This window comes from Megascapheus bottae, chromosome 3 (genome assembly GCF_031878675.1).
Source record: "Megascapheus bottae isolate mThoBot1 chromosome 3, mThoBot2.hap1, whole genome shotgun sequence".
NCBI classification, from domain to species: Eukaryota; Metazoa; Chordata; class Mammalia; order Rodentia; family Geomyidae; genus Megascapheus; species Megascapheus bottae.
Genome location: NC_143511.1, coordinates 835007 through 856565, shown reverse-complemented (window position 1 = coordinate 856565; position 21559 = coordinate 835007). Strand labels below are relative to the sequence as shown.

The 21559-nt window shown below is 38.6% G+C and overlaps 1 protein-coding gene across 7 annotated transcripts in view; it reads right to left on the bottom strand.

Moving 5' to 3' along the window:
- Positions 1–21559, bottom strand: part of Agtpbp1 (ATP/GTP binding carboxypeptidase 1) — a 169686-nt gene that overhangs the window by 127756 nt on the left and 20371 nt on the right. For 3 of the 7 annotated variants that reach the window (XM_090329444.1, XM_090329442.1, XM_090329440.1), the window contains exons 3-6: positions 13053–13189; positions 6610–6677; positions 5887–5950; positions 503–649 (exon numbers count right to left, since the gene is read on the bottom strand). In XM_090329444.1, the coding sequence (XP_090185570.1) occupies positions 503–649; positions 5887–5950; positions 6610–6677; positions 13053–13189 (416 nt within the window). Of the gene's footprint in view, positions 1–502; positions 650–5886; positions 5951–6609; positions 6678–8881; positions 8949–13052; positions 13190–21559 lie in introns of those variants that run through there. The other 4 variants (XM_090329441.1, XM_090329445.1, XM_090329443.1 and 1 more) reach the window with 4 other exon arrangements.

Sequence of the window (21559 nt, the reverse complement as noted above, 5' to 3'; positions counted from 1 at the left end):
GATTCCTCAGTACCACATACATAGAAAAAAACCCAGAAATATTGCTGAGGCTCAAGTGGTAGAGCAAGTCCAAGGACAGTGCTCAGGCCCTGAGCTCAAGCCCATGACTGGCAAAAAAAAAAAAAAAAGAATATATATGCACATATGCACACACTATTTTAGATTTTAAAAATCAAACCATTTTAAGGTAGAAAGAATCAATGTTACAAAGACATTTGGAAGCCAGGCACTAGTGGCTCATGCAATAATCCAAACTACTCAAGAGACTGAGTGGGATCTAAAGATAGATGATGAAATTCTTAGTTCTAACTAAGTACCAAAAATCCACCAGGGAATCTCTAGCTGGGTGGCAGAGGTGAGGAAAAAATCTAATGGACAGCACCCAGGCCCTGCATTCAAGACCCAATGACAACACTTTCTCCCTCTCTCCCTCTCCCCAGCCCTCACACACACAAACACACACACAATTGAAATTCAATGATCATGCAAGTGAAACACTTACCTTTGGGTCCAATCTTTGCAAGAACAGAATGAACATGTATCATTAACTCTTCATGTGGGGGAGATTCTTTGCTGGCATTCACAAGCAGTTGTAACAATATTTGTGAACCACCTCTGGCAACTAAGAAACTTGCTCTCCGACCTCCACCTAAAGAATTTTTTTTTTTTAATTTCAAATAACAAATCCTACCAAGAGTAAAAATCACCAATTGTTAGCATTCAAAAAACATTGAGAGAGATGATTGCTGAAACCAAATATTACTTAAGTCACATTCTGTAATTGTATAAACAATAGTTTTATCTCTTTTCTTCAGTTATTAGTAACAGATAAGGCCAGGAGTGTAGATTAGTGGTAGAGTGATCACCTAGCACGCATGAAGCCCTGGGTTCAATTCCTCACTATCACAAACACAGAAAAAGCCAGAAATGGTGCTGTGGCTCAAGTAGAGTGCTAGCATAGAGAAAGCTCAAGGACAGAGCCCAGGCTCTGAGTTCAAGCCTCAGGACTGGAAAGAGAGAAAGAGAGAGGAGGGAAGGAAGAGGAAAGTAGAGAGGAGAGAGAGGAGAGGAGAGGGAGGAGAGGGAGGAAGGGAGAAGGGGAGAGGGGGTGAAGGAGAGAGGGGAAGAGGGGAGAGAGGGGGGAGAGGGGAGAGAGGGGGGAGAGGGGAGAGAGGGGGAGAGGGAAGAGGGGAGAGAGGGGGGTGAGGGGGAAAGAGGGGAGAGAGGGGAGGGGGGGAGAGGGAAGGAGGGGGGAGAGGGGAGAGAGGGGGAGAGGGAAGAGGGGGGGAGAGGGAAGGAGGGGGAGAGAGGGGAGAGAGGGGAGAGAGGGGAGGAGGGGGGAGAGGGGGGAGAGGGAGGGAGGGGGAGAGGGGGACAGGGGGAGAGGGAGAGAGGGGAAAAGGGGAGAGGGAGAAAGGGAGAGTGGGGGAGAGGGGGGAGGGGGGAGAGAGAGAGGGAGGGAGGGAGGGAGGGAGGGAGGGAGGGAGGGAGGGAGGGAGAGAGAGAGAGAGGGAGAGAGGGAGAGAGAGAGAGAGAAAGAGAACGCTCAGAATTAACAGATAAAGAATAAAAATAGCTCACTTGGTGCCCATGGCTAGAATCTTAGTTACTTAGGAAGCTAAGATCATTGAGCACTGTGATTCCAAAGCCAGCCCTGGCAGGAAAGTCTATGAGACTCCTATATCCAATCACTCAGAAAAGACTGGAAGGGGCTGAGAGTTTGGCCAAGTGGTAGAGGGCTTGCCTAGCATGCAGGAAGACCAGGGTTCAATTCCTACGAACCACATACATAGAAAAGAGCCGGAAATGGTGCTGTGGCTCAAGTGGTAGAGTTCTAACCTTAATAAAGCCCAAGGACAGTGCTCAGGCCCTAAGTTTAAGCCCAGGACTGGCCAAAAAAAGAAAAAAAAAAATACTCGAAGAAGCACTGTGGCTCAAGTGGTGAAGTGCTAGCCTTTAGCAAAAGGCTAAAAGTCATGGACAGTACCCAAGCCCTGAGTTCAATGCCCATGACCAGTGCCCCCTCCACCCCAAAATTAAAAAGAACAAATAATAAACACAAATGATGTCAAAATTGTAGGTCCAAATCCTTAAAGTAGAGGTGAATATTTGAAAATATACCAAATACAAAAGATGACATAAAATGCCTCGGAATGGGCTTAAATGCTATCTTCCCATGGCATATCTATAGCATATCTACTTTCTTTGACATATTTCTTTTCTATTAAATGTTCATATCATTGCAATGTTCAAATCATGCCTGAATTCTTCTCTTGTCAGAGGAAATGACCTGAGGTCACAAAGCTGACCTAGATTTCTGGTAATAAATTTGGTGCACTGGTCAGGAATTTTGAGATTATGTCTTTTCCTGATGTGGATTCACCCAAAAGGTAACATATTTTGGCACACATAAGACTGTTTCCTATTTTGAAATGGTCTCAATGTCTTGGATTTAACAAATCTGTTTCTGCAGGAAATAAGAACTGCCCTCTCCATCTGTCTGTGTCAAGGACATAGTTATCCACTTCACTCTGCAATCACTTTTCTACTGCTTGGACTCTGCTTTCTTATCCTCCCCCAATATTGTGATGGGGTGGCTTTCTTTGAGACTTCTTACAGGTACTGCCCCTGACTTCCTTGAGGGTTATTAAGAACCACATGCATCTTTCCTTCATCTACAAGGTTCTCACTTAGAACTCCATTCTGCTCTTTGCTTTCAGCCCATTCCTACTGTTCCAATCTTCTGGACAAGTCTGAAACCTCTGACAAAATTTATTCTAAGTATGGTTTTCTTTTTGCTTTTTTTGCCAGTCCTAGTGCTTCAATTCAAGTCCTGGGCACTGTCCTTCAGTTTCCTCAAGGCCAGCACTCTACCATTTGAGCCAAAGCACCACTTCTGCCCTTTACTGTGTATGTGGCAATCAACGAATCAAATCCAGGGCTTCGTGCATGTAGACAAGCACTATTCCACCAGGCCACACTCCCAGCCCCAGGTTTTCTACGTTTATTAAAGCATTTCCTTTGTTGCTGCTTACTGCTCAATCTATTCAAGGGCTTCCTTTGCAACTACATTAAAGCTTCTTTGCCATAAGGATATTCAACAAAGGGAGGATGTCTACTCTAATGATAGGATCAGGAGCCTCTTAGCTCATGTCCAACCTACTGTCCTTAGTGGGTTGAGATTTAAAAAGGATTAATAGGAAATTGCTTACACCAGGCAGAAGTCAGTTGTCCTTACCCTGCATCTGATCTAAATGCTAACAGGACAATGGGATATATCCTGAGTCAATCCTCTGTACTTGAATTATATTAAGTACAGACTACATTTAGCTTTCTAGAAGCTATCATCTATTTAGTGTGACATAAGATAGAGCCCCTACCACCCAGTCTCCTTCCTGAAGACATTCAGCAGTTTAACTTTTATATTCTTGTACATGGGGGTCAAAACCAAACACTATGGCTAAGATTTCACATATTTACTAGTATAAGAGAAAGGATTTTACAGACTGGCACCACAGTTTAACTTCTTTGGGGAAAAGGTTCACAGGCAAATCATATAGGTAAGAAATTACACAAAAAAGAAAATTGGGTCCCTGTGGATGTCATCAACTCACACTGCACTGCAGCTAATCATATTAAGGACAGGGTTACACAAAATTTTATGGGAAACACAGTGGATAATGCAAAACATGTATGGTAGAACTGGCACCAATATTGTTCCTCTAGGTTAGTAAGAGGGGTATATGTCACTCTCCCTCCTTTGTGCAGCTTCTACTAGCAGAATGCCTATGCATTGAGTCTGTGCTTGTGTAGCTGTGATTTGGGCTTCTATGTTGTGTGTAACATGGCTTATATAACCCATCCAGGAATCCTTCAAAATCCTGTGATCATAAACTCACCAGAGAAGACAAAAGAATGTCAGCACTGTAAGGGGGCCATCATGCTTCTTTCAGTTGTCAACTCTTTGCCTTGATGGTCTTAGGACAGCAAGCACAAGCCTGTGCCACTTATTTGCAACCAGCCAACAGGTAAAAGGTCTATCTAAGCATACTCCAAATTAATATAAGTGACAAGCACTATTTTCCTATTGTTTTGTGCTGGTCTAGGGACTTTAACTCAGGACCTAGGCATTGTTTCTGAGCTTTTGTGCTAAAGTTAGCACTCCACCACGTAAGCCACTTAATTGGAGATAAAAGTCTCAAAAGCTTTTCTTGCCCAGGCTGGGTTCGACCACAATCCTTATATCTCAACTAATACCTAAGATTATCCACATCTACAATAACTTTTAGATTTGGAATTTTAAACACATGTAGACATTGTGATCAAACATGAAAATCAGATCTAAGAACTAGTCAGTTTGTGTGTGTGTGTGTGTGTGTGTAATTCCAGTGTCAGATGAAGTCTTCGCTCAGTGTTTGGTAGATCAGTACCTGAAAATAATACCTGTAGTCAGATGCCAGTAGTTCACACCTATAATCTAAGTTATAGAGTAACGCTCTACCAGTTGAGGCATTACTCTATAACTTAAGGCAAAGGGCCACTTCCAGTTTCTGAGTGATTTATTGGAGATAAGAGTCTCATGGACATGGTGGCTCATGCCTGTAATTACAGCTACTCTGGAGGCTGAGATCTGAGGATCAAGGTTCAAAGCCAGCCTGGGCACTACAAAGCCATGAGACTCTCCAATTAATCTCTAGAAAATGGGAGGTGGTGCTGTGGCTCAAGGGTAGGGTGGTAGCCTTGAGCTGAAGAGCTCATGGGCAGTATCCAGGCCCAGAGTTCAAGTCTCATGACCCTCCCAAAAAAGAAAAAAAGAGTCTCATAGACTTTCCTGCCTGGGCTGGCTTCAAATCATGATCCCCAGATCTCAACCTCCTGAGTAGCTCAGATTACAGGCATGATCAACCAGTGCCCAGGCTCTTGCCTTTCTTTCAGTCATCACTTTTATAGATCCAGAGAAGAACTCATATACACTTCCTCTTACTGGACTTTTTAATGTTTTAACCAAGTTTGCTTCTTTTTGATGAGAATCCCTCAAACTGTAAACAGTGATAAAATGACACCAGCAATCCAAGTTCTAGACTACTTCCTACAAAGGACCCCTAGATAAATCGTCTGGAGAATACCCTGAGTCCCTGAAATATCTGGCAACCCTAACCAGAAGGAAGTAACTAGAGTGGTCTTTACCTCTTTGGCCTGACAGCAGTTATGGTCACCTTTTCAGAGGGGGAAATAAGATAGGGATAAAGTACTAATGTATGTGATCGAGGCCATAAAATGTCAGAAAGTGGCAAAAGGTAACCTAAGGATAAATCACAGGCTTCAAGATGGTTAACAAATAGTTTTAAAATATAAGATGAAACTGTGAAATTATGGCCTAGAGATCAAATGAGATCAACAAGCCTCTGCCACCCTTGGGACAGTGATTACCCCCAATGACTGTTCCAGAGGAGGAAATTAATGCTCCCAAACCATTCTCTCCTGCAGTCACTTTCCAGCCATCACAAATGCAAGAAGGGCCAGATCATAAACTATTTTATTGTAATAAGGCCCCACCTCACCAATCCTAAGACAATAATCGGACCTGCCTCCACTTCTGAACCACTCCCGAACTAGTATTTTAACTAGCTTCATACACCCTGCTCCCCCAAGATCAATCTCAAAGATGGCAGAGATACACTCAAGTGCTATCTTCCCATGGCATGTCCATGCCACATGCTCTTTCCCTACCATGTTTCCTCTCCAGCAAATTTTTGCCTTCACTTACTAGCCACAAGGCTGTAACACTGCAGTTGCCAAATTCTACAACTCAGAATAGCTTCTATGTTCCAAATGAACAGGATACATGAATAGTCAGAAATTAGACCTTTAAAAGAAAAAACTTACCAGCTGACACCAGTTCAAGAAGAATGCATAGGATATTAAGTGTAGTCTGAAGATCTTTTGTGTTCTGAAACAGATGGTTTATTTTGTTAAAACCTACAATTTGTGATTCCCAATTTTTTATACCTGTTGGAAATCACTTACATTTACAAATGACATTTCCAATTTTTCCTAGGAACACATATTTTACATTTCCTTTATTCTGTTACTACTTATCTTCTTTTTGAGCTACTATTTTATGAATATTATTTAAGAAAAACTAATTTGTATTTGAATTTCTATCCTTGCTACCAAATAGATAATAAAAGTAAATGAATCAAAAGTAGTATAACTCATGGTTGGAGATGGGAAGGAGGAAATGGGAGAGAATGAGAGAACAGATGACCCTATGGAAAGGAAATATACTTATTACCTGGTAAATGTACATGTAACCCTGCTGTGTATCAGCGCTAAAACAACAATAAAGTAAATTAGAAGAAAAAAACTAGCACAACCATTTTGGACAATAATCTGAAGGTTCCTCAACAAGCTAAATATGGATCTTATAATATCTATACTACCATCCAAAATAATGTTAAACATAAAACATGGATCTTTCCTATAAAACAAGTTTTCTTTTACTAGTTTTTATCTCTTAGAAAAAAATTATACTTTATATCTGTTTGTGTGTCTTTCAGTATTGCTTCTTATTAATAGTTAAATAATTAAAGGCTCTGAATAATTTACCTCTAATGTTGACAGCAGGACTTCCATTCCCGTAGAACCTTTTGCTGTCATTTCTTTTCTCGTTTTTTCTGAAACATAGAAGGCAACATTTTTAAATATATAGAGAGATTCATATACTAATATGTATATACAAATATGACACATGTATGTAATTTGCAATATATAATGTTGTTAGTAATTCTATTCGGTGGATCTAGTTCCAAATTTTACTCAGTAATACCTTCTGTGTAGTTCTTCTCAGTTCCTATACTGGAGTAAGAGAGTCCCTGATAATTCATTCAAAATCTTAAAGTCAACACTGTAATACAATTAGCAAGAACTGGGGGTGAGGAAGGAGTTATAATGATAGGCGTCTTTATTTTTTTTTTAAGGGTGAACCAATGTAATATAAATAGTCACAAGACAACATGTTAGAAATAAACTTTATAATTGGGGATGGGGCTGGGGGAAAGAAAGTGGGAGAAAAAATAGGGAGGAAGTAACAATATTTGAGAAGAAATATTAGACGCCTTTATTTTTAAAAAAATAATAAAAAAATAGTTTGTTAAATGAATGAAAGCAAAATATAAACCTACAGCTGCTTCCAAATGCTATGATTATATATCACACAATCAAAACTGTACATCAAAAAGGAACTAAGTCAAGGAGGAACTTGTCTTCAGTCTGAACACAAGATCACTGAAATATCCTTCATTTTACTGGGAAGAGAAAAATTGTATTAAGTATTTCTGTTATTTAAAAGTTCCTTATTTGGTTATTTGAAATTGGATAGGGAAGGGAGGAAAACAAGATGAGGGGTGGGGGTGGGGGGAGGGAAAAGGGGACTAAGACATGTGAAAGGGTATCAATGTATGTGAATTAATGCACCTTCTATCTGGCAAATATCATGTAACCCTTCTATTAATGACAATAAAAAATATATTAAAAAAATAAAAGAGGAGCCAATTTAAAAAAATAAAATAAATAAAAGTTCCTAGGTCTTACAATTCTCCTTTAATTCATAAAACTACATCATAAGCTAGTATTTATGAACTTAACATTTAGTACTTAAAATTTGCTATTTAACATTTATTATTTTCTATACTTTATCTACATTATTTCATTAATGCCTTGCTTTAAGACCAAGGGATACTCTTTTCATTCATCAAGAATTTGAGTCTGGGGCCGGGAATTTGGCCTAGTGGTAGAGTGCTTGCCTAGCATGCACGAAGACCTGGTTCGATTCCTTGGTACCGCATACATAGCAAAAAGCCAGAAGTGGTGCTGTGGCTCAAGTGGTAGAGCCCTAGCCTTGAGAAAATCTAGGGACAGTGCTCAGGCCCTGAGCCCAAGCCCAGGACTGACAAAAAAAAAAAAAAAAAAGAATTGGCATTTAACTGGGTGCCAGTGGCTCATGCCTGTAATCCTAGCTATTCAGAAGTCTAAGATCTGAGGAATGTGGTTCAAAGCCAGGCCACACAATACCCCCCCCCCCAAAAAAAGAAAAACTAAAAGTAGAGTTGTGGCTCAAGTAGGAGAACACTAGCAACACTGTACTTAGGTTTCATAGCAAGTGCAAATTAGGTATTACATTAATTTTTCTACTCCAGATTCTACCATGATTTTAAGAGACTTCAGTATTAACATGGATCCATAAAATGTCAATATTTTACTAGAATTAGGAGAGTAAAATGAAAGGCAACATCAATCTCTATAGGAACCACTAAGAAAAATATGCGAAAATTGTCAAAAGGATGGCAACACACATAAAAAAAAAGGCAGTAAAAGATGAAAGAAGGAATGTAAAAGGTGGGAAATACAAATGGCAGACTAGAGGCAAGACTCAGTGACAGAATACTTTCCCAGCAAGCATTATGTCATGAGTTCAAACCCAATATATTTAAATAAAAATTTTTAAATAGAAAATACCATAATGGCAGATGAAAATTCTGTCACATCAATTTGTACATTAAGTTGAAAATATAACAATGTTATCTTTAAGAAACTATAAATCTTAAAAAATGAACAAGTTCTAAATAAAAAGGATGGATAATGGTGTAATATGCGAAGAAGAAGAAGAAAACTGCTGGCATGTCTACATTGTAAGGAAAAACACTATGAAGTCTAATAATATTACCAGAAACCAAAAGCGACATAAAGTCAAACCATCAGAAAGATAAAATTGAACTGTAAGAGTTTACATATTTAACAGACTCTCAAAATAAATGAACCAAGTCCTGTCAAAGATAATATGCAGCTCAGCAATAACAAATGGGAGATTTCAATACTCAACTGCTGGTAATAGAGCACCTAGACAGAAAATTAACGGGGTATAGATGATATAACACTTATCAACCAAGTTGGCTCAACTGACATATAGAACACCCCACCCAACAACAGCAGAATATACATTCTTTTCAAGTATACATGAACATTCTTTAGAATATATACAAGTTGTAAAATAAGTTGCAATAAATTCAAAAGAACTTAAATCATAATAAGTAAATTCTCAGCTACAATAGAATTAACTTAGAAATAAACAAAGAATATAGGAAATCCTGAAATATTGATAAATTAAATAACCTAAACAAATCACATGTCAACAAAAAAACAAAGGAAATAGCATTTTAAACAAAATAACAAAAATGCGACAAATCAAAATTTATAGAATATACTTACAGTGTTTATGGAAAGGTACTGAAAACACTTAGAAAAGAAACATCTCAAAGTCAATAACCTAACTTCTATAAGAAAATGGAAAAACAAGCTCAAATTGAACACTAAGCAGATATAAGGAAGTAATATATTTTTAAAGAAACAATAAAATAGAAGAACAAAGAAAAATTAATTAAATCAGAAGTTGGTTCTTTTAAAAGGTAATAAAACTAACATGAATTTAACCAGGTTTTCTCAACCTCAAGCACAGCTAACATACTCAAATAGGAACATCCTATATAACAGAATGCTTAGCAACATCCCTAGTCTCTAACTAATAAACTAATATAGTAACCTTCACCAATATTGTTACTGTTGCTGAACCAAAAAACAAGCATTGCCCATGGAGGAAGCATTGTATCAAAACTCTCAAAAAGATCAAAAAGATGAAAATGAAGTAGATATGTGGAAGGGAATGGTGAATGTTCAGGGTGTACTAGACAGCTGGTATAAGTTTTTTTGGGTTTTTTTTTTTTGATCAAGGCTAGAGCTCTACCACTAAGCCACAACTCCACTTTATTTTTTTGGGGGGCGGGGGGGGGGGGGTGTTGATCAATTGAGGAGTCTCACGAACTTTCCTGCCTGGCCTCATTTTGAACCCAGATCCTCAGATCTCAGCCTCCTGAGTAGGTAGGATTACAGGAATGAACCTGGTTTGTTTTCTTAATCATTTAAACAAATAAGCAATATATACTTAGACAATACAATACAAACTGTATGAAAGAGTACATTTATCTCACAGAAAAGTAAAACAGGCTCTTTTTTTTGTAGGGGAGGGGTGTATCAGCAGGAAGATTTTGAACCAACAAGGCAAGCTAATGAGGATAAATATGGCCTAAGTAGTCTGTTTGCATATAGAAAATTAGAACAATGAAATCTGTTGAAATTATTTTAAGAAGAGATGAAGCTGGGCACTGGTGGCCCAGGCCTATAATCCAAGCTACTCAGGAGGCTGAGAGCTGAGGACTACAGTTCAAAGCCATGCCTGACAGCAAAGTCTATGAGACTCTTATCTCCAATTAACCACCAGAAAGAGGGCATTGTAGTTCAAAGTGGTAGAGGGCTAGTCTTGAGCTGAAGAGCTTAGGGACAATCCCCAGGCCTAGAGTTCAAGTCCCATAACCAAGGGAAAAAAAACACTAATGTATGCTTTTTAAAATATTCATATATGTGTATATATATATATTAAATGAGGAAAGAAAAAAAAGTAGTTCATTCCCCCTTACATCTTTAGCCCTTTAGTATGATACTTCTAACAACATGGTGTGCAAGTTTAATAAATGATTCATTTTGTACAAAATGGAATATATCTATAGTTATATAAACTAAAGAAACTTTCTTTTTACTTACAAATTTTAAACTTCCAAGATAATTCATATAATTTCATATATAAATACTATACTTTTTTCAGTGTTCAAATAAGTTTGTAGTAACTCGGACCTACCTATTCATTTATAGATAAACTATGGCTGCTTTTCTACCACAAGGTAGAGCTGAAGAGATGTGATGGGTATTGTTTGGCACATACTCCCTACAATTAAGTACCCTCAGACTCCTCAAAGAAAATTATGTCATTCCCTCCTACAAAGAAATAGCTTTCAGGTGTCTCTCCTCTAGAACAACTACACTCTGCTTTTCTTCTTTTTGTTTGCTTGTCTGCCTATTTACTCAATAAAGTTCCACCAAGTTTTCTTACCATTAAAAAGAAAGATGAAATAGTTTTCAATTTTAGAACTGTCTGGAAAGCGTTAACAATAATGATATAATCAGGCTAAATGAGGGGGGGGAGGAAGGAAGGAAGGAAGGGAGGGAGGGAGGGAGGGAGGAAAAGAGAAAGGGAAAAAGAGAGATAAAGAGAAAGGAAGGGCCGGGAGTTTGGCCTAGTGGTTAAAGTGCTTGCCTAGCATGCATGAAGACCCGGGTTCGATTCCTCAGTACCACATACATAGAAAAAAGCCAGAAGTGGTGCTGAGACTCAAGTGGTAGAGCTCTAACCTTGAGAAAGTCCAAGGACTGTGCTTATGCCAAAAAAAAAAAAAAAAAAGAAAATGCTTTTGGGCTGGGAATTTGGCCTAGTGGTAGAGTGCTTGCCTAGCATGCATGAAGACCCGGGTTCGATTCCTCGGTACCACATACATAGAAAAAAAGCTGGAAGTGGTGCTGAGGCTCAAGTGGTAGAGCTCTAGCCTTGAGAAAGTCCAAGGACAGTGCTCAGGCCCTGAGTTCAAGCCCAGGACTGGCAAAAAAAAAAGAGAAAGTAAGGAGGCAGGGAGGGAGGGAGGGAGGGAGGTAAAAGAGAAAAAAAGAGAGAAGAGACTGGAGGGGAGGGGAAGGAAGGGGAAATAAATTTACTGAGCCAGGTAATTCAGAAGTGGCACAGTGGTTCAAAGTGGCAGAGCACTAGCTTTGAGATTAGGGACAGCCCCCAGGCTATGAGCCTAAGCCCAAGCCCAACATCAGGAAGGAAGACAGGAAGGAAGGGAGGAATGGAGGGAGGGAGGAAGGGAGGGAGGAAGGAGAGCTAGCAAGAGGGAGAGGGAAAAGGAGGAAGGGTGGGAGGGAGGGAGGGAGGAAAGAAAAGAGAAAGGGAGAAAGAGAGATAGAGAGAAAGGAAGGAAGGAGGATTTACCATCTTATCATTTTCTATCATTGATCAAAATCTCGTGATTTAGGTTGTTTTTTTAATCTCACATATTATAGACAATGCTGAAATATTTTATCTCTACACATTCCTTTCTGTATCCACATTATTTCAGTTAAATATATTTTCAAAAGTAGAAATGCTAGATCAAACACCAAATGCACTTTAAATTTTAATAAACATTACTCGATCATTTTCTCCAAAATTTGTAACAATTACTGCATTACTGACAATCTATAACAACACTCTACTTTCTGTACCTTCAATAGCAATGAATGTTGTCATGTTCTCTAATTTCTGTTTATGCTACCATGTCTGGCTTCTGCCAAGGTTTTGACATAAATTTGGTAGCATGTGCTTCATAAAATAAGAGAAACAATACTTTACAGTTGGCATCTACTTTACTCAACATTTTAAAAATTATTTTTAGATGGCATAAACTAGATCCTAGAAACTCAATAGTTTAAGTAGACGAGACACTAAGTAACAGATTGGGAAATGGTCAGTGGAAACAACACTACTATCCAACACTGAATGCTGCTTGACATCTTTTTTCCAACATTCTATAAGGAACACTAAAAGTAGGCACTATCTGAAAATGCAGGCAGAAGTGACAATCACATATCATATATCATTCATGAATGATTAGTAGAAACAATTCTGTAGTGGAAAATCTTGACTAAGAGGGTGAAGATCTACCCTAATGTGGATGGCACACTCCAAATAGCTGAGCTCCAGATGCAACTGGGGAGGGAGGAAAAAGTTCACTAACATAGCATATTCTTGCTCTGTTTTCTGCCAGCCAGAAGAGAAGAAACATTGCTCCTTCACACTCTTCCACCAAGATGCTCTGCTTCATCATTACCCAGAAACAATGGAGCCAGTCAACCATAGACTTTTTCATCTTTTAAATTGTTTCTGTCAGGTATTTGATCAAAGCAATGAAAAGTCGTAACAGAAATTCACTCAATGTCAAAGATTTTACTGTGATTAGATTTGAAAATGTCCAATTTTTACAAGAAATAATGTTTATCAAAATTTTAAACATCTGTAGCATCTATAAAGATTAAAATGAAACATTTCAAAAGCAGAAGAAATTAAAACTTACCTTGACTTTGAGTCAAATGAAGAATTTTTGATGTAACATATCTGGCAGTATCTGATTCTGTGGTTTCACTATTGCTCTTCTCTAGCTGAGCCAGAAGTCCCACAATCCTAGAATTATTAGTAAGGCTAAAAAGAACACTGTATCAGAGTAGGTTCTGGTAATCACAAATTGAATACTACAAAGATTATTGTCTTAAAAACTTTTACTGTTCTAGAAACATTAGGCATTTTGCATGTCATATACTATTATTCTGCTTTGTAAATTAATACTACTAAAATTCTGATTTGAGTGAGAAACACATTGTATTTTTTTTTTTATTTTCTGGCCAGTTATGGGCTTGACCTTGAACTTTCTCAAGGCTAGAGCTCTACCACTTGAGTCTCAGCACCACTTCCAGCTTTCTTTTCTATGTATGTGGTACCGAGGAATCGAACCCGGGTCTTCATGCATGCTAGGCAAGGACTCTACCCCTAGGCCAAACTCCTGGCCCCAACACATTGTATTTCTAAAGTCAGAAATCACAAGTCCAAAAGTCACAAATACTCAATCAATCCTGTCCATTAATATTACATCACACCCTAAACACTCACGGTTCCCTTCTTTGTATCCTACTCCTCTTACCCTTTCTCATAACTGTTTAAAAAAATCAAATAAAAATATAAACAGTTTTCCAATATCAGATCCCTTAAATGTATCTGGTATTCTGGCCACACTCTTTTCCCAATTTATTATGTAAACATTTATAGGCATAATATTAGTCCAGGTATTTACAACATACAATAAAAAAAAAGCAAACAAAAATTTCTGTCCCACTTTGATGAAAGTGAACTATGCAAATAGTGGGTAGAGATGGGAGGGGGGAACAGGAGAGAATGAGGGAACAGAGGACACTGTGGGAAAGGAAATGTGCTTATTATCTGACATATGTAAATATAACCCCACTGTATATCACCTCTAAAAAAATAAAATAAATTAGAAAAAATTATGTTCTGCGTACAGAAAATATTCTAATAATAACAAACAAACTGTATGTTAGTGTTCTGGAAAAACATCAGGTTTGGGGACAGAAAGTTATACAAGAGGGGGTTCAATTTTAGGCAGAGTACATCAGGAATATCATTGAAGGACAGGTTTGGAAGAAGTGAGAAAATGGAGCATTGCCTAGTCAAGCAAAAAAAAAAAAGTGAATCACTCACAACCACCAACTGCAGGAACATGGGGTAGCTGGTGCAGTTAGAACAGACTTGAAGTTTAAAAAAACAACAGTAAGCCATAGGACAGAGATGAGGGTAGAAATGAGAAGAGCACAGGAAAACATCAAACCATTTAAACTTCTGAAGGCCACTGTAAGACTCTGGCTTTTATAAATGAATGAGAGGGGAAGTTTCTAAGAATGTTTTCTCATTCTTAAAAAGCTCTCTTGAGCTGAAAAACTGAAATTCAAACAATGATCCTTCCATTTACATACTTGATACCACTCCCTAATTGTATTCTCAAAGTGTGTGCTAGCTCATTCTATAGAGACTTTGCCATGTAGGATCTCATCTAATCCCATATATATAACTACTATTTACATGCTGCTTGACTCCTACTCAGCTGTAGCCTACACTTGAAGGCTTTTGATGTGTATGTGTGTGTGTGTGTGTGTGTGTGTGTGTGTGTGTGTGTGTGGTAAAGAGTCTCACACAGATTTTCTTGCCCAGGCTAACTTTGAATCACAATCCTCAGAACTCTGCATCATGGGTAGCTAGGATTAAAGGTATAAGCGTGGATACCCCACTCCTATCAATCCTAACCTTCCCAATCTCACACAAGACATTTGTTACTTAAAAATCAAATCTATCCACACTCTTTTTGTCATACTCCAATTCAATACCCAAACTCAATAATAAAAAAAATCTCAAATCCATTCATTTCTCCAGATCTATTACCAATATATCTGTCACTACCTAAATCCAAGCAATCATTCAGTGTCATTGGCTACTTCCCTTCTTGATGCCAAATAACCCAGATCAGAAATTTCTGTTCTGAAATAATGATGCATTTATGAAGTTTCAATACTAATACAGTAGTCCTTTATAATTTTACCCATTTTCCAAATTTTATGTAACTATTGGATAATATCAAAAACCTGCAATATCATATTTCTTTACATGTGTAGATCTGTGTAACTTCCACTGCTAATCACGTTGCTATCCAACTAAAAATCCATCAACATCCAATTTGAAGTAAGCTTTACTTTGTCACAGCCTAACAAGTCCTGTTATATCATCTGGTCCCTAACTACCTCTCAGATTTTTCCTTGTCAACATTTCTCTCTCTTACTAGGATGCAGCCACAATGGGCTTCCATTCATTCCTCCACTGTAACAAGCTTTTCTTCCCACCTTCTTTGTATTTACTGTACTTTCAAAAATAATTCTTTAGGGATTGTTGTTGTTTTGTGGGTTTTTTTATTTTTATTTTTTGCCACTCCTGGGGCTTGAGCTCAAGACCTGAGTGCTGTCCTTGGGCTTTCTCAAGGCTAGAGCTCTACCACTTGAGCCACAGCACCACTTCTGGTTTTTATCCATGTATGTAGTACCAAGGAATTGAACAGGGTTTTCGTGCATGTTAGGCAAGCACTCTACCACTAGGCCAAACTCCGGGCCCTATGTTACTACTTTTTACAACTTTGTTAAATTCCACAAAGGCAAAGAGTTGGCACATTTTATTCCATACCCCAACACTTGAACAGTTGGTGGCAGACTCAATGCACTCTTGTCCCCCAGTGTGATGCCATGTTACCTCTCTACAAATGATAAGTATGTCCAGCAAGCATCAGGTCCTAGGTCAATTCCCAACACAAATAAGTGGAGAAGAGGATAGAAAATATACCTATGTTTTCGAATTAATTTAAAATTTAAAATTCAGGGAATATGGTAAACAATATATTCATTCTTTTTTATTTCCAAGATTAAATACTCAATGCACTAGTTAAGTCTGTAAGCTTTTCACTTTAAAATGTTAAATATATATGCATATATAAAACATGTTAAAGCAACATACCACTTGAAACAAGTTTAGAAGAATAAAGTAAGTTTGGCTGGGAGGCAATGGCCCACACCTGTAACTCTAGCTACTCAGGAAGCTGAGATCTAAAATTGCAGTTTGAAGCCAGCCCAGACAGGAAAGTCTATGAGATTCTATTAACCACCAAAACCTAAGTTGGAAGTGGAGCTGTGGCTCACGTGGTAGAATACTAGTTGAGCAAAAAAGCTCAGGGACAGTGCCCAAGACTCTGAGATCAGGACCATACAAATGAACACCTGTACACACATACATACACACACACACACACACACACACACACACACACACACGCAGAGTATATCAAACGCCAGGACTGAAGAAATGAACACATGTGTGCACATATGCGTGCATGCATGTGTACACACACACACACAGTATATACACCATTTCCAATTTTTTTTTTTTTTGCCAATTTTGGGGCTTGAACTTGGGGCCTGGGCACTGTCCTTGGGCTTTCTCAAGGCTAGCACTCTACCACCTAAGACATAGCACCATCTGGCCTTTTCTGTGTATGTGGTACCAAGGAATTAAACCCTGGGCTTCATACATGCTAGGCAAGCACTCTAACAATAGGTCATGCTCCTGGTCCTATTTTTTAATTTTTTTTAAGTCCAACACTGGAACCTGAACTCCGTACCTGATGCTTTGGCTCACTGTCTAACAATCTACCAACTGAGCCACACCTCCAATCCCTGTTTCTTTTATATTGTCAGTTATTTGTTGAAAAAACTTAATTGGATCACAGCTACCCACATTCTGCAATTTGCTGTTACATATTTTTGGTATAACTAATATGTTTCCATATCCTTTGTATTCTTTATTGCCTGTCAACTGGATCTGAAAGACTAATCTAATTAAGGCTTGATCTGCTGGCAAGTTTTTTTTTTAAATGGTAAAGGGGTTACAGTTACTTAAGTCAGGTAATGAGTACATTTCTGAACAGTGACAAGTAATATTGTATGTAGCATTCCCTAAAGAGACAAACAGTGTCTGTTATCTTAACATTATCAGTCATTGATCACCATTTCTCAAATCATTACTGCATTCATAAAAATTCTGAAAATTTAATAACTGATCTTTTTCTCCTCCAATTATTTTTTCTTTCTGAAAAGATCATGTTATTACTTTGCTAGCCAATAAAGTATCTGCTATACATAAAACTCAAAACAGAGCAAACATAATACAAATCCCATTACATTCCAAATTATAAATGTTCTTTAATAATGTGAAGTTAAATCACACAGCAAAAAGGGGAGGGGAGGGAGGAGAAAGAGGGGGAAAAACAACTCTTGCTGGGTGCAGTACCTAGCTACTCAGGAGGCTGAGATCTGAGGATCATGGTTCAAAGCTAGCCTGGGCACTAAAGACAGTGAGACTCTTATCTCCAATTAACCACTAGAAAAGCAGAAGTGGCACTATAGCTCAAGGAGTAGGGTGGTAGTTAGCCTTGAGCTGAAGAGCTCAGGAATAGCGCCCAGATGGAACAAAAAAAGCTCAGGCCCTGAGTTCAAGCCCCAGGACCGGCAAAAAAAAATAAATAAATGTAAACTGAATGCAAGTAATAAAGATGTTCTTACAAATAAGATAAAGACATGACAACCCAAAAACTTCATAAAACATGCTAAAATTTTAGACTTAAAATAGGACTAATTTCAAATAATATGGCTTTATTTTCAAATTACATTGTCCTTCATAAATTCCGCTCCTTATTTAGAACTATTATTTTTGCTTTAATCACATTTTTACTATGTCTTTCAAACACTACGCACATAATATTTTCTTCCATCATATATGGGCTATATATTTATCAATATGCACCATACTACAAAACAGAAAGTTTTCATTATTAATTCAATTAAAATAGTAACTTTTTTTGGAGGGGGGGGAGTCATGGGGCTTGAACTCAGGGCCAGGGCACCGTCCCTGGGCCTTTTCACTCAAGGCTAGCATTCTATCACTCTGAGACACAATTGGACTCCTGGTTTTCTAGTGGTTAACTGGAGATCAGAGTCTCATAGAATTTCCTGTCGAAGCTGGCTTCAAATCACAGTCCTTAGGCTTCAACCTCAAGAGTAGCTAGGATTATAGGCAGGAGCTACCAGCACATGTTACATAAATAACACATTTTTTGGTTGGTGGTGGTGGTGGAGTGACCTGAACTCTGGGCTTGGGCGTTGTCCCTGAGCTCTTCAGCTCAAGGCTACCTCCCAACTAATTGATCCACAGTGCCACATCCAGTTCTCTGATGGTCAATTGGAGATAAGAGTCTCATGGACTTTAGTGCCCAGGCTGGCTTTGAACCACAAACCTAAGATCTCAGCCTACTGAGTAGCTAGGATTATAGGCATGAACCACAGCACCCAAAAATAACACATTTTTATGAAAGTTTTTTTAATGTTTCAAAGCAAAAATATAAAGAGAAAAATGTCACTCTTACATTATTTCAAGTCTCTATTAGTGTCTGGATCAATTTCCTGTCTACTTCTGAACTCAATCTAATATTTGGCACCTATCATGCCCTCTTAGGAAAACCTTATTTTGACTCATGAGAATGTGAAACTAAACTCAAGCCACAGGGTCAGGCCCACAGGACTCACACCCTGAGAACCTACAGGCTGGTTATACCACCAAAACAAATAACTCTACAATACCCTTCATTTATTCAACACAACAAAAGTGCAATTCTTGCTCACATTACAATTACAATTGTTCAGTGAGAGAGACAGAGAGGTGTCAGCATGTTAGCTCTTAATAGCTATCCCATGAAAACCACAAATTCCATGGCATTTCACGTTCCACTAGTCAAAACCAAGTTATACATTCAAAGTGATGGAGGAAAATAGAATGCAGCAAGTGCCCAAAAGGAAAAGAATTGGAATATTTGAGCAGTCTACAACTACCACATTAAATGCAGCCATGTATCAAAATTCTAAGCAGACACAGGAAAAAGACATTTTCTAGTTTTGCCTTAGGAACAGGATGTACATTCTTTCTCCTTTCTTAATGGCTACGCAATGGTGAGAGCTACAGAAAATGACTTGAACCCATAGAAGAAATATACTGGAGAAAGCAAAAGCTACTCTGCTACCCGAGAGCCATTACTTCTACATTAAGACAGAAATAAATTTGAAGGTCTGGCCACTGTATTTTGGAGCTATTATACAAGCTTAGCTTAGCTTAGCTTATACCAAAACTAACACAGTGCTCTCATCTCCATTTTTCTTTTCTTTTTTTGGGGGGGTAAGGGGAGGTTATGGGATTTGAACTCTGGCCTGAGCCCTGTCCCTGAGCTCTTCAGCTCAAGGCTACTGCCCTACCGCTGGGCCCAGGTGCTGTCCAGGAGTTCTTCGGCTCAAGGTTACCCCCCTACTCCTGAGCCACAGCCCACATCCTGTTTTCTAGTGATTAATGAAAGATAAGAGTCTTATGGCTTTGTATTACCTGGGCTTGCTTTGAAGCCTGATCCTCAGATCTCAACCTCCTAAGTAGCTAGGATTACAAGCATGACCCACTAGGCCTGGCTCATCTCCATTATTCTTACACTATTCTTTTATCAATTCCAACATTGGATGAGTTGAATTTTCCCTGACCAATAATTTGCACAAACTTTTGTTAAAAACAAAGAAAGGGAGTTAAAAGGCAAGGACATCACTTGACTCAATGGCAATCTCCTTTGCTGCCACAGAGACAAACTGCTTTAGAGAGAGATTATACTTTTATAAATTAAATAGTCCAACTGGGCACAGTAGCTTACACCTATAATCCTAGCTATGCAGGAAGCTGTGATCTAAAAACCACAGTTCAAAGCGAGATGGGCAGGAAAGTCTGTGAAACTCTTACATCCAATAAACAAGTCAAATAGCCAGAAATGTCACTGTGGCTCAAGTGCTAGAGTGCTAGTCTTGAGCACAAAGAGACCCAAGAACTGGCTCCAAAAAAATCAATTTGCTCCACTGAACCAATTCACTTTCAACAAAGAGTCTGTTTCCACTCTGTACATTCCAACTGTAAAAATGTTGTGGAACAGATAAGTGGGACTGCATTAAACTGCAGAGCTTCTGTATGGCAAAGGACATAGCTAGCAAACTAACTAGAAAGCCTACAGAGTGGGAGAAGATCTTCACTAACCATACAATAGACAAAAGCTATCTAAAATAAATCAACAGCTAAAAAAACTGAATTACCCCAAAACTAATCTCCAAAGAAAGAACCATCCCATTAAAAGATGGGCCAAAGTCTTAAAGAAAGTCTTCTCTGAAGAAGAAATAAGAATGGCCTATAGACACATGAAGAAATGCTCACCATCTCTGGCCATAAAAGAAATGCAAATCAGGGGCCGGGAGTTTGGCCTAGTGGTTAAAGTGCTTGCCTAGCATGCATGAAGACCAGGGTTCAATTCCTTAGTACCACATACATAGAAAAAAGCCAGAAGTGGTGCTGAGGCTCAAGTGGTAGAGCTCTGGCCTTGAGAAAGTCCAAGGACAGTGCTCAGGCCCTGAGCTCAAGCCCAGGACTAGCAAAAAAAAAAAAAAAGAAATGCAAATTAAAGCAACTCTAAGATTCCTCCTCACTCCAGTTAGAATGGCCAGGATCAAGAAAACTAATAACAGATGCTGGCAGGGATGTGGCCAGGAGGGATCACTACTACACCGTTGATGGGAGTGCAAACTCGTTCAACCACTATGGAAAGCAGTATGGCAGTTCCTCAAAAGACTAAACATAGCACTCACCTACTACCCAGCAATTCCACTACTTGGCATTTACCCAATCATCCAGAAACAAGGATATATTAAATCTACTAGCACAACGATGTTCACTGCAGCACTGTTTACCATAGCAAAGATATGGAACAACCTAGATGTCCCCCAGTTGATGAGTGGATCAACAAGATGTGGTGTTTATAAACAATGGAATTCTATGCTGCTGTCAGAAAGAACGACATCCTCCCATTTCTAAGGAAATGGAAAGACTTAGAAAAAAATCCCATTAAGTGAAGTAAGCTAGACTCAAAGGAACATAGGCTCAATGGTTTCCCTCATTTGTCATAATCAGTAGAAAGCTTGGGCTTTCCTAGCAGAGATTTACAACAGAGCAAAACCTTGATACATAAGGCCATATAGTATAACAATAAAAGGACCTCCAGGATATAGAAACAAAAAGCCACATAATGAGTGATTGTTGTCCTTATTGTATTATGTTATCTCTCATCTCTTTTGCTGTCCCTTGGTTATCTCATATGGTTACAGTATTTTACCTTATTATCTGATATATTGTATATATGTTTATTTGGTTATTTGAAATAGCATAAGAAAGGGGAGAAAACGAGATGAGGGGCGGGGATGGGAGAAGGGAAATGGGGACCAAGACATGAGAAAGGGTATCAATGTTTGTGAAGTCATTCACCTTCTATCTGGTGAATATAATGTAACCCTTCTA